Below are 11,190 nucleotides of genomic sequence, written 5' to 3'. Positions count from 1 at the left end.
GCGGCTCACGGCGCGGTAAGGTTAGGCAGGGAGGGAGGGGAGCGAGGTGAAGCTGCAGCGCCATGTTGGGTAAGGGAAGGCGCCGGGCACCACGTGACCGCCGCCGCCGCCGGCCCGGCTTAAAGCGCCGCGGGATGGGGCCGCGCGCGGTGCGCAGCGCCCAGCCCGGCCGTGAGGTGAGCGGGGCGCCGGGGAAGGGGGGGGCGGGCGGCTCGTTCCGCTCTGGGGCTGCCCCACGCGCGGCTCGGTCCCTCGGAGCCCCGCGGGTTTGCGTGCGCGGCCCCCCCCCCCCTCCGAGGTGTCTGCGCGGCCCCGCAGGCGCTGCCCTGGCTCAGCGGGGTGCAGCCCTCTGGGGGATCAGCTCCGGCCTGGGGGCTGTGAAGATGCCCCGCGGTGAGGTAAAGCGGCGCCTCGGGGATCGGGTAAACACAGCGGGCGTAGGCGTGCTGCTCCGCGGATCCCTGCCCCGAGCCCGGCGGGGTGGCCCGGGGGGGTCACAGGGGAGTGGGAGCTGCTGTTTCGCTGTCCTATGTATGCTGCGACTGCTTTTGCTGCTTAGAAAGATGCTTTTTATCTTTACAGTAGCCGCAAGTTTCTGCTAGCAGGTCTGCGATGCGTGTAAGCCTAGGGAAGCTGTTCCAAACGCTGCCTGTAGATAAAACTTAAGCAGCCTTTCTATTGTGTGCGTGGTTCTAGATTGCCACCGAGATAAGGAGTTTTCCTCAAGGGAAAGCCTCGCTGCACGGAGACGTTAATAAGCAAACCTTCCTGCGTGCTGGGTGTTCAATCTCAAGTAGGAGAACCAAGGTCCTGCTTTGCTTTGCCTGAGGCGTTGTAGCACGTTCCTCAGAAATAAGGTAGCCGGAGGTGACAGCACACGGTTCTGACCCGCTAGTTTGCTCACCACTGTGTGCTTTGGGATAATTCCCCAGATTAGTGCCACGTGTTTCTTTTGAAAGAGCTTGGGCAGGCTGTTAACTGTGTACCAGGGGTTGCTTTTGTAGTTGTCAATAGCTGCTGGTTTTACTGTGACCCACTGTGTTGGTACACAAGAGATTTGAGACTCTAGGTTTCTCTTGGCACCAGGAGCCCTGCACTCCTTTCCCTCATCTCCTGCCAGCTGGAGAGGTCCCCAGGTGGTAAAAGTAGACTTTCTCCCACAGGGTTTTTGCTTGATTGCCAGCTCAGTGTAAACAGTAGAAGAAGAGTTCAAAGTCTGCTCGGATGACCCAAACTCTCACAGTTCCTGTAAGGACAAAATGTGCACTAGATTGTGCAACAATTTCCCTCCAAAATAGGCTCCAAGGTTATGTAATGACAGTCTGCTGTTTCCCAGTGACAATTCTAAGCTTTGACTTAGATAAGCAGACAATGCGGATCCAAACTTTATGGCAGCTCTTCTGCAACTAGCTGTAATCACTACCTCATTTTCAAGGCGTAGAGTGAAACACTTCTGGGAGAAAATATCAAGCAGTTGTGGCCCAGGGAGCTAAGTGGAGTTGGGCATCCTAGACCCGCTTGTACTTGCAGTGCTGTTTTCCTTTCTGTAAAGCCAAACAAGCACACCTGATCATTTTACAAGGAAGAGAAGAAAGGGATGGGACCTTGTTCCAAGCAGCCACAATCAGTGAGGAAAGGAACATGAACAGGGTACCTAGCGAAGGAAATAGCTGAGTGTGTGCAGTGACAAATGCCTGTGGAAAAGATATGTCTAGTGGAGAGCGACTAAAGCTTAGAAATGCAACACGCTGCCCATGAAGACAAAACAAAAGATAGAATTTGTGGGGATGCCCTGTTCCAGACGGGATTCCTGACAGAGGAGTAGTTTGTGCATTCTTGTCTACCTGCCACATTAGCACTTGCCCTTATCTCTGCATTGTAAGGAAACACTGCCTTGGGAGAGCAAACAGATGGGAATTTGTGAAGATGGATACAGTCCAAGGGGCAGCTGAAAAAGTCTGCTGGCATGTCCAGCCCAAGACCACAAGATCAAAGACGACCTCAGCTGATGCATGTGGGCATCATGGCTTGTTCGGTTGTAGCCAGGGCAAAAGTGATGTTGACCTGACTGTTCTGAGAACCAAATCTGACCCAGTAGGTACAGAAGAGGTGCATCAGGGTGGCGTGAAGCCAACTGCTATGTTTATTTCCTTCCAGCATGCTCTAAATTGATCGTGTTCTCATTTTGTGTTTTCAGCAGAACCCCCACTGCAGCTCACAGAGAGGGCTAGCAAAAGAAGCTGATTGGTGATTAACGGTGGGCTTGGCATAGGCTTCCTTTTACCTGCTGTCATCTACTGCCCACCCCAGTGCTAACTTCTCCTAGCAGAGATCTATCCTGCCTTATACCCACCGTGCTCCTTGTGTTCCCCTCCTCCAGAGAGCTCACCATGGTCAATGAGACGCAGCATACCTGCAGTGCCAGTTCCAGCTCCAAGTCCGATGGCGGCAGCAGCAGCGGGAGTGAGAGCTCCAAGGACAGCTCACGCTGCTCCACCCCTGTACTCGATGCCGAGCGTCATGAGCGACTGCGGGAGAAGATGCGCCGCCGGCAGGACTCTGGAGACAGGTGGTTCTCCTTGGAGTTCTTCCCTCCACGCACAGCCAATGCTGCGGTCAATCTCATCTCCAGGTGAGGGCTGCAGGGTGGGAGAGGGGACAGATGAAGTGTCTTTGGTGGAGGGCTGGGAAAAAGCTAATGAGGCAGGCTCTGCCCCGTGCTCTGTCTCCCCTTTCAGGTGACGAAGCAGGTAATGGGGCTGTGCTTTCCTGCTGAGGAGGGTAATGGACACCAGGTAACTTATCTTCCTTGGAGGCCCTGAAGAGTTAAGTGTCACAGCGGGGTTACTGAGGGTGCCAGACTGTTCTCCCTCTCACAAGCTCTGAAGACGGAGCAAGGCCACTGTCATGCTCAAGCAAAGTACTAGGCCACAACAGAGCAGACAAATACCTATTTAAAACAGAAAAATACTATTTTATGGGCAGTGTGCCCAAGTCTCTGGAAAGATTGCTTTCAGAATCATCCAGCTGCTATGGTTTATGCCTCTGTATTACTAAGGACTACAGTTTCAGTCTGAGGGTGATGTCCCCATCTACATGCTAAATGAAAGGTGATAGTTTCCACCAGAACTAAAGGTTCTCCTGGAGCCTAAGCCCCAGGAGCCACCATGTACTCAACCTGGAGAAGAAGTTTTGTAATTCTTTCTGTTACTGCTGTGTGCCAGTGCCAGGTCTACTTTAAACAGAAGCTTGTGTTCTGGCCTGGAGCAGGACAGCAACAAGGTAGGGGGCCTCTTCCATTAGGCACGCTTGGGAACACCACAGATCTGGTCCATCTTTCCATATTTGTGGCCTGTATGAGTTAAAGCTGGGAACAGAGGGTTCTGGCATAGCCTTCCATCTCAAAAGGAATGGAATTTGCATTGTCGTCTATCAGATTTATCAGTCTAACAGAGCATGCTGAGAGGAAGTTTATTCTACAGGGACAACTCAGCTTGTTTCTTCAAGAGTTTCTAAGCCCTTCCTCATACAGTGTTAAATGATGACTATTCTTAGCAAGTGGCCAATGTGAAAATACTCTTGGCTCAACACTTCTTTGTCTCTCCTACTGCTGTCATCCAAGCTTTCTCTGCTTGTTGATGGCATGCCAGCAGTGAGCAAGATATCCCTGGCATAAAGAAGGGAGTCTGCTACCTGGTAAGGTAACGCACCTCTAAAATCCACAGGTTTGACCGCATGGGAGCAGGTGGTCCACTCTTCATTGATGTGACATGGCATCCTGCAGGGGACCCAGGATCTGACAAGGAAACGTCTTCCATGATTATTGCCAACACTGCAGTCAACTACTGTGGCCTGGAGACCATCCTACACATGACATGCTGCAACCAGACCAAGGATGACATCACAGGGCATCTGCAGAAGGCCAAGCGGCTGGGGTTGAAGAACATCATGGCATTGCGTGGAGGTGAATCCTTTTGTCCTAGAGCACTTAAAATGTGTATAGTGCTGAGGTTGTGTTGCTGTTGCATTCAACTTGGGTAAAATGAAGAAATAACAATTGGAGGAACTGGGTTTATTTTCGTTCCAGATCCTGCTGGTGAGGAATGGGAGGAAGAAGTAGATGGATTCAACTATGCTGTTGACTTGGTTAAGCACATTCGCAATGAATTTGATGATTATTTTGACATCTGTGTGGCAGGTATGTATCTTTCATTGCAGAGTGTGAGGGATATCAGCCCAGCAGTCCGTCTCTAGACCTGGGCTGTAAATGACAGCACAATCCAATTGGCTACTTTCTGATTTCTACTGCACTGTCTTGACTGTCAGGGTTTGGCTTTCTTTTTTTCTTCCCCTCCTCCAAAGGCTACCCAAAGGGTCATCCTGAAGCAGAGAGCTATGAGGCAGACCTGAAGCACCTCAAGGAGAAAGTTCTTGCTGGGGCAGACTTCATCATTACACAGCTTTTTTTCCGATCAGAAACCTTTCTCAAGTTCATGAAGGACTGTCAAGCCATTGGCATCACCTGTCCCATTATTCCTGGCATCTTCCCCATACAGGTGAAATCTAGTAATTCTGGCTTGGGGAGGCAATAAGAATGTTAGGTGTTTTGGGGTCAGGGCCTGAGAGAGGTCTGTAAATACCCTTCAAAACTTTCTGGGAAGTGAGGGTTCTAAATGTGATAGGTCTGTAGGTGGTTCGCCAAATTAAACTCTTAGGCATAAGCTTAAAAGGTTTTCTCTGCCCATATAGCAGAGAGGGATATAGAGGACAGTGGTCTACCAGTCTTGAGTTGTTAGTTGTCATTGTCAGCATGCTGGGCTCAGGCACTGAGTAAAGAAATGGGAAGAAATAACCTCAACTGACATAACCAGGCTGCATTACAGTCTCAGGGATGAGGCCTGAGAGTACAAAATCCAGAAGCCCCCAATTTTAAGTCTCGTGCTATACAATTGAGATGAAATACCTGTGTTACTGGGACATCAGAAAAGGGTCTGGAAAGACTGAAATCCTCTGTATCTTCATCCAGGGTTACCACTCCCTGCGCCAGCTGGTAAAGCTCTCCAAGCTGGAAGTGCCTCAAGAAATCAAAGATGTGATTGAACCCATCAAGGACAACGACGCGGCTATCCGGAACTACGGGATAGAGCTGGCAGTGTCCATGTGCCGGGAGCTGCTGGACAGTGGCGTGGTGCATGGGCTCCATTTTTACACCCTCAATCGGGAAGTGGCTACTACTGAAGTCCTTAAGCGCCTCGGCCTTTGGAAGGAAGACCCCAGGTGAGCTGAGTGTTCTGGTTTCTTTCAGTTCATCTTACACATTCCATCTGCTGAAGGCACAAGCAGTGGATGGGTTGTATCTCTGTTCTCCTGTTTTTTAAGTATCTTTCTGCATTTAGAAATTCACCGTTCCTGCAGGTCTCTGACAAAAGCTGGAAGAATAGAGTAGGCAGCTGAGGGAAGAACTTTAATCAAGTGGCGTTAAAGTAGCCTGTTCTGGAACTTTAAAACTAAACTCTGCCACTTGGAAGAAACATTCTTTTTGAAGACTCTCAATAGCCCTCTTAAAGGCTATGTGCTTTGTGAGCTCCCACTGCAGATTTCTAGAGTGCTCTACAACTGAGATAGGGAACGGGTTCTCTGAGTCCACAGGCAAGAGGAAGCAAAAGAAAAGGGTTAACTTCTCTTGTTAAAAATAGCTTCATACAGTGCTTTTCCCTTACCTCATCCCATCTCAGGTGTTAGTTCTGCATTTAACAGACACCTACCCAGCATCTGTGAGGGAACTGAGTGAGAAAAGATCTTGCATAAAGCAAGAAGAGGTTTGTTCTACTTTTTGACAAATAGAATTCTTCTCATCCCCTGTTCTTTGCTCTCTCCATGGGCCAATTCTCCAGGGAAGTCAGCAGATCTTAACTTTCATTTTTTCTGTGCAGGAGACCTCTGCCCTGGGCAGTCAGCGCTCACCCCAAGAGAAGAGTTGAAGATGTTCGGCCAATCTTCTGGGCCTCCAGGCCAAAGAGCTACATTTATCGAACTCAAGAATGGGATGATTTCCCTAATGGCCGATGGTAAGCTGTTAGCCTGTGATGGCAGGGAGGTAGAGGTGTGGTACTGAACAGTTGGTCCTTGTAGCTGGTGTCCTGGGCATGCTTTAGGCCTGGCAGATGAGATGTTCTCTTAACAAAGCAGTCCCCAGTTGCTTGGATTTGAATGAGGTGAAGAGAACGGCATCAAGATGTTGAGGCTTCTGGTTTGTAGCTGGCTGCGTTCCTCCATCGCCAAATTGGTGCATCTTCCTTAGCGGCCTCTTAATCTTTCATCTGTTCTGCTTACAGGGGTAATTCCTCCTCTCCAGCCTTTGGGGAGCTGAAGGACTATTATCTCTTCTACCTGAAGAGCAAGTCTCCCCGGGAGGAGCTCCTGAAGATGTGGGGAGAAGAACTGACTGGTGAGGAAAGTGTTTTTGAGGTTTTCACGTGTTACATCACTGGAGAGCCCAACAAAAATGGACACAAGGTGAGTGATGGTCCAGAAAGGGCCGGTCCGTGTGGCACAGACAACAGCACTTACTTCCTCTTGCTCCTGGTATCGCATTGTTCTTCTAAACAAGAATTGGCACTTTCCTATCTAAAAGGATTTGCTGAGATTGTGGCTAAAGGGAATACCCTTACTGCAGGGAATCCAGGAGCCAGAGCTAGGGCTCAACATAAAAGGGAAGCTGCTACAGTAGGACAAGACAGACAGGTCTGCACTGACAGACTATGGAAATCATTCTTAAAGTTGAAAATACCCTGCCCCTTGAAACAAACATGGGAATTCTGTCCTCAGGCAGAAGTGTTCAAGATCACTAGGGCACTTCTGGGTTCCTTCAGTGCACAGCGGGTAAACAAAGGGGGTTGTTGCACACATTGCGAGCCATCCTCTCTCCTCATGGTAGGTTACATGTATGCCTTGGAACGATGACCCTCTTGCTACTGAAACCAACCTTCTGAAGGAGCAGCTGGAGAAGGTGAACAGACGAGGAATCCTGACTATCAACTCCCAGCCAAATATCAATGGAAAACCATCCACCGACCCCATCGTAGGCTGGGGGCCTAGCGGAGGTTATGTCTTCCAAAAGGTACTGCACTATTCTGGGCTGGGTTTGGTTTCAGTTTTGTAGGGAGGTCCTATGCTTTCACCCAGATAATACTTCTGGTTCCTTATCCTAATGCCTTCCTGCTGAGGTAGTGGAAAGCTCCTCTGGTGATTTGAGACAGATTATATCCACTCTGTAGCTTACATAAGCGGGGTTTTCTCTCACTTAAACAATTTCTTGTTTTTACTCTTAGCAAGTAATTGGTGGTAACTACTTTTCCAAAGCAGAGCTATGAAGTTTTAGATAAAAAGTGCCTGCCCACTGCAGCTGATCCCATTCAGTGATGCAGGAAGCACTCAGGTTTTTCAAATAATAGCAATCAATGAGGTAGTATGTCTACCATCCAGCTTCTCATGGTATTAACAGGGTATTTAACTTTTCCATCTGTCCTTCTCTAAGGCAGACTTCTCCACCAATTGCCTCTACTACAGCACTACTGCTGTGCTGTTCAGACAGCTGCCAGGTTACTTCTCTGGTCTGCAGGTAGCCTTATCTCCCTTGTCTGCCTCCTACTGTCATGCATTTTCAGGCCCTACAGCCTTGCTACTAATGGCTGTGATAGGAATCTCCGGCGTCAAGGTAAGTGTCAGGCAAGTGGCCCATACTAGGAAACAAAGCAGCTCTGTTCAAAAGGGATTCAAATTGCTGAAACCATGAAACGAGCAGATGGTAAATGCAGTTATGTTTCCAAAAAAAAAAAATTCCCCTGAGGTGAGGGGAAATCCATCATCTCACACAATAGCCAGGAAATGGGGGGAGGGGAAGCAGTTGTTGAGAGCAGCCAAGCACAGAACAGCAGTGTAGATAGGGCAAGTACAGAATTAGATTGGATAAACTCATGGGGATGACTGGACAATAGATGAGACAGGACAAAGAGGGTCTGCTGGAGAGCCCAGCTGAGACCCCAGGCTTCTGCTCCTGCTAGACTGAGTTGCCTTGGCCAGACAGACCACACAGAACAGAAGTCCAGCTCAGGCCTCTTCCAAGCACTCTGACACAGGCTGCTTTCCAGGCCCAGCAGCTATGGTTACAGTGCCTGGAGCATATCCCAGCCTGTCTGCCTACATGGGTGCAGAACATGAAGCTTGTGGCTTTCCTGAACTGGCTGCTCCTGGGCTGTTACCTTTGTTCTCCATTTTTTTCCTCCCATCTCTCTTACTAATTTGCTTTACCCTTTGCTCAAGTCTCCTTCATAGTGCATGTTTCTGAAGATGGACATGTAAGTCTTAAGCTGCCTGGTTTCTAGGCAGCACAGTCTACAACCATTCTTTTGGTTGCCTGTATGTATCCCAGCTCTGCCGTGAGTTAAGGCTCTTACTCTTTCTCTTTCCACATCCCCACAGGCCTACCTAGAGTTCTTCACCTCCAGTGAGATCGTCACGGCACTGCTCAAAGTGCTGAAGAAATACGAGTCGCGGGTCAACTACCACATTGTCAATGTCAAGGTAGGCTGCTGTTTACAGGATACTTTCACCACCTTGGGAGAGAGGCAAATAGCAAAGATTCAGACATCCCCAGGAACAAAGTGCAACATGAAGGGAGGGGAAAGTGAAACAAGTCAGCTGTGACCCGAAGCAGCCATCTGATCTCTTAACAAGGACAGGATAAATGTACTTGCTGACTCACTCAATCCTTCCTCCAGCAGCTGCTTCAAAGATTTTCTTTCCTTTGCAGGGCCAGAATATCACCAATGCTCCTGATCTACAACCCAATGCTGTCACCTGGGGCATCTTCCCAGGCAGGGAGATCATCCAGCCCACTGTAGTGGATCCTGTAAGCTTCCTCTCCTGGAAGGTGAGTCCTTCCTGCTGCTGGATGCATTGCTGTGATACCCTGGAAATTCAGAGCGTCTGGTTTATTTTCAGTCTATAACACTTATTGCAGTTGAGGACTGTAGTGACATTAGCTTGCCATGGTCTAGATATCATTCCTCCTGCTCCCTCAGGGTATGCAGAGCTTTGATCTAGTGAGAACTTTTCAGAGAAACTCTGTACCCAGGGGGCTGGGGAGTGCATTGTTGCTGTACTAGTCCCCAGAGCTCTGAGCAGTAGCTCTCCCTCCCCTCTTACACGCACAGGGGCAGTATTGAGCCATTTTACTGCAAGCGTGCCTCATTTCAGCTCTGAACAGTTGTGCTTGGGGCACCTCCCACTGACTGGAAAGCAGGATGCTCCTTGCTCAGCTCTTGCCCTTTTTACTGAGAAGAAACAAGCCCCAGGCTTGCCAGGCGTGTGTGATGCAGTTTTTCCCAAGTGAGATAGAATAAAATGTGCATGACACCCCTACAACCATCTCTCTCTTTCCTTGGCAGGATGAGGCCTTTGCTCTGTGGATTGAGCAGTGGGCCAAGCTCTACGAAGAGGAGTCACCCTCTCGCATGATCATCCAGTACATCCATGACAACTATTACTTGGTCAACCTTGTGGACAATGACTTCCCTCTTGAGAACTGCCTCTGGCAGGTTGTGGATGATACCTTTGAGCTCCTGAACTCTCCAGCTCAGCAGTGAAAATTCTTCTAATCCCTTATTTCTTCCATCCATTCACTGACTGTAGGGAGCCAAAAAGCAGCTCCTGTTAGGATGGTGGACCATGCACTCCTAACTACCGTGAGCACCTCTGCTCAGAGCCAGGCAAGCTCGCAGATATATACCCACACTACATCCTCTTCTATCCCCAACACAAATATTCCCTGACCTCCTCTCACTGAACAGCAGCCAGAACCCTCTGAAGTTCTGAGGTGAGGATCCAGACTGAGCTTGAAGGCTCGTTCTGCAGGATGGAAAGGCGCTAATCATGGCTATGTTGATTATAGCGTAGGAGAACTCTGGTGCATCAATGTGGTACAACTTAGTGGGCTTCTGGTAACATTCTCATGCCAGATACACTGCCTTAGGGGCACAAACACTCCTGTCAGCAGTGCCTATGCAAGGAAAATATTTCAGTGGTTACCAACCCTTCAAAGAAGCTCAAGCTGCTTTTATATTACACTCCGAAGATATATGGCATCATAACTGATGATATCTCTTTTGTGCTTACTCCAGAAGACGGTTCAAATTTTCCGACTTTTCTACATAACTGTTACTATAGTTCCTGTTTGGTTTTTTAATAGGAATATATGAATTTTACTTCTGGATGAAACCAAATAGGAATCACACTATTTCAAGTACAATAAACTACATGAATACACCTGCCTCTTGTTCTAGATTAGATTCTGGTAAGCAGTTCAAAGAATAATGTTGTTTGTGAACTAATTACACTGGCACAAGGGAAAGTTTTAAGAAAACAATTGGACCTAGGCCTGTTTTGCTTCCATTTTCAACACATGCCCTAAATAAAGTATGGACAAAGCTCTGGTAGAGCCAAGAAAACTTAAGTCTTAAAATTCAGCAAAAGCAACCAGCTATAGCCTCTGGCTCAGTTCTGCAAGGCCATGGGAGTTGTAGTCCTCCAGTACCAGTAGGGAAAAATAACCTCATCTTTCTTGACCTAATGACTTTAGTAGCCTTAGGCCTCACACCATTGAAATGAGAGGCTGTGGGGGCTACACTGTGTCCTTAACAATCCTGCAAAGCTACCACAGGCTAGGAAAAACAAGACCCTGGGGCAGTTCCCAGTGGGATTTTAAGATCCCTGCCAAGCTGCAAGCATCTCTTTCAAACAAGCAAGGAAGAAAAGCCTTTTCCAAATTCTTTAGACCCTCTCATTACAGCTGTCTGAGACTGGGCTCATATATCCAGGGTAATTACAGGGCATCAATCACAGGAGCAAGTAATGGGAAGGTTGTGGGGTCAGACACGCCTGTCTTGCCTCAGCAAAGCTTTTGGTGCTCAGCTGTTCCCAGCAGGTTTCTTCATCCCTAGCCCATTCAGCACAGAAAGGAACCAGCAGGAAGCAGTCAAGAGGTTGGCCACCCAGTGAAAGCTTTAATGAAGAGCTGATGGACTTGGGGAGGGGGTGGGGGCCATGGGGGAATTCCCCCACCTACAGGAAGAGCCAAATCTAAAAATAAAAGGCCTATGTTCACACTGACAAAGGGCAGGCCAAACTTTG

At 48.7% G+C, this 11,190-nt stretch overlaps 1 protein-coding gene across 3 annotated transcripts; it reads left to right on the top strand.

The window, feature by feature from the left end:
- The first annotated feature begins 14 nt into the window (after positions 1-14).
- On the top strand, positions 15-10,326 carry MTHFR (methylenetetrahydrofolate reductase). 3 transcript variants are annotated; one of them, XM_083803154.1, is made up of 13 exons: positions 90-176; positions 2,381-2,632; positions 2,739-2,795; positions 3,726-3,964; positions 4,088-4,198; positions 4,363-4,556; positions 5,027-5,277; positions 5,934-6,068; positions 6,336-6,516; positions 6,938-7,120; positions 8,482-8,583; positions 8,813-8,932; positions 9,450-10,326. In XM_083803154.1, the coding sequence occupies exons 3-13, from the start codon at positions 2,785-2,787 to the stop codon at positions 9,645-9,647; spliced, it is 1,725 nt and encodes a 574-aa protein (XP_083659280.1). In that variant the 5' UTR covers positions 90-176; positions 2,381-2,632; positions 2,739-2,784; the 3' UTR covers positions 9,648-10,326. The 3 variants fall into 3 exon arrangements, with proteins under 3 accessions (XP_083659278.1, XP_083659280.1, XP_083659279.1); XM_083803152.1 differs by lacking the exon at positions 2,739-2,795 and having other exon boundaries at positions 15-176; XM_083803153.1 differs by lacking the exons at positions 90-176; positions 2,739-2,795 and adding an exon at positions 2,239-2,257.
- The last annotated feature ends 864 nt before the right edge of the window (positions 10,327-11,190 follow it).

Source organism: Anser anser (assembly GCF_964211835.1).
Source record: "Anser anser genome assembly, chromosome: 17".
In the NCBI taxonomy this organism is placed as follows: domain Eukaryota; kingdom Metazoa; phylum Chordata; class Aves; order Anseriformes; family Anatidae; genus Anser; species Anser anser.
The sequence above is the reverse complement of the archived record's forward strand: the minus strand, read 5'-3'. Positions and strand labels throughout refer to the sequence as shown.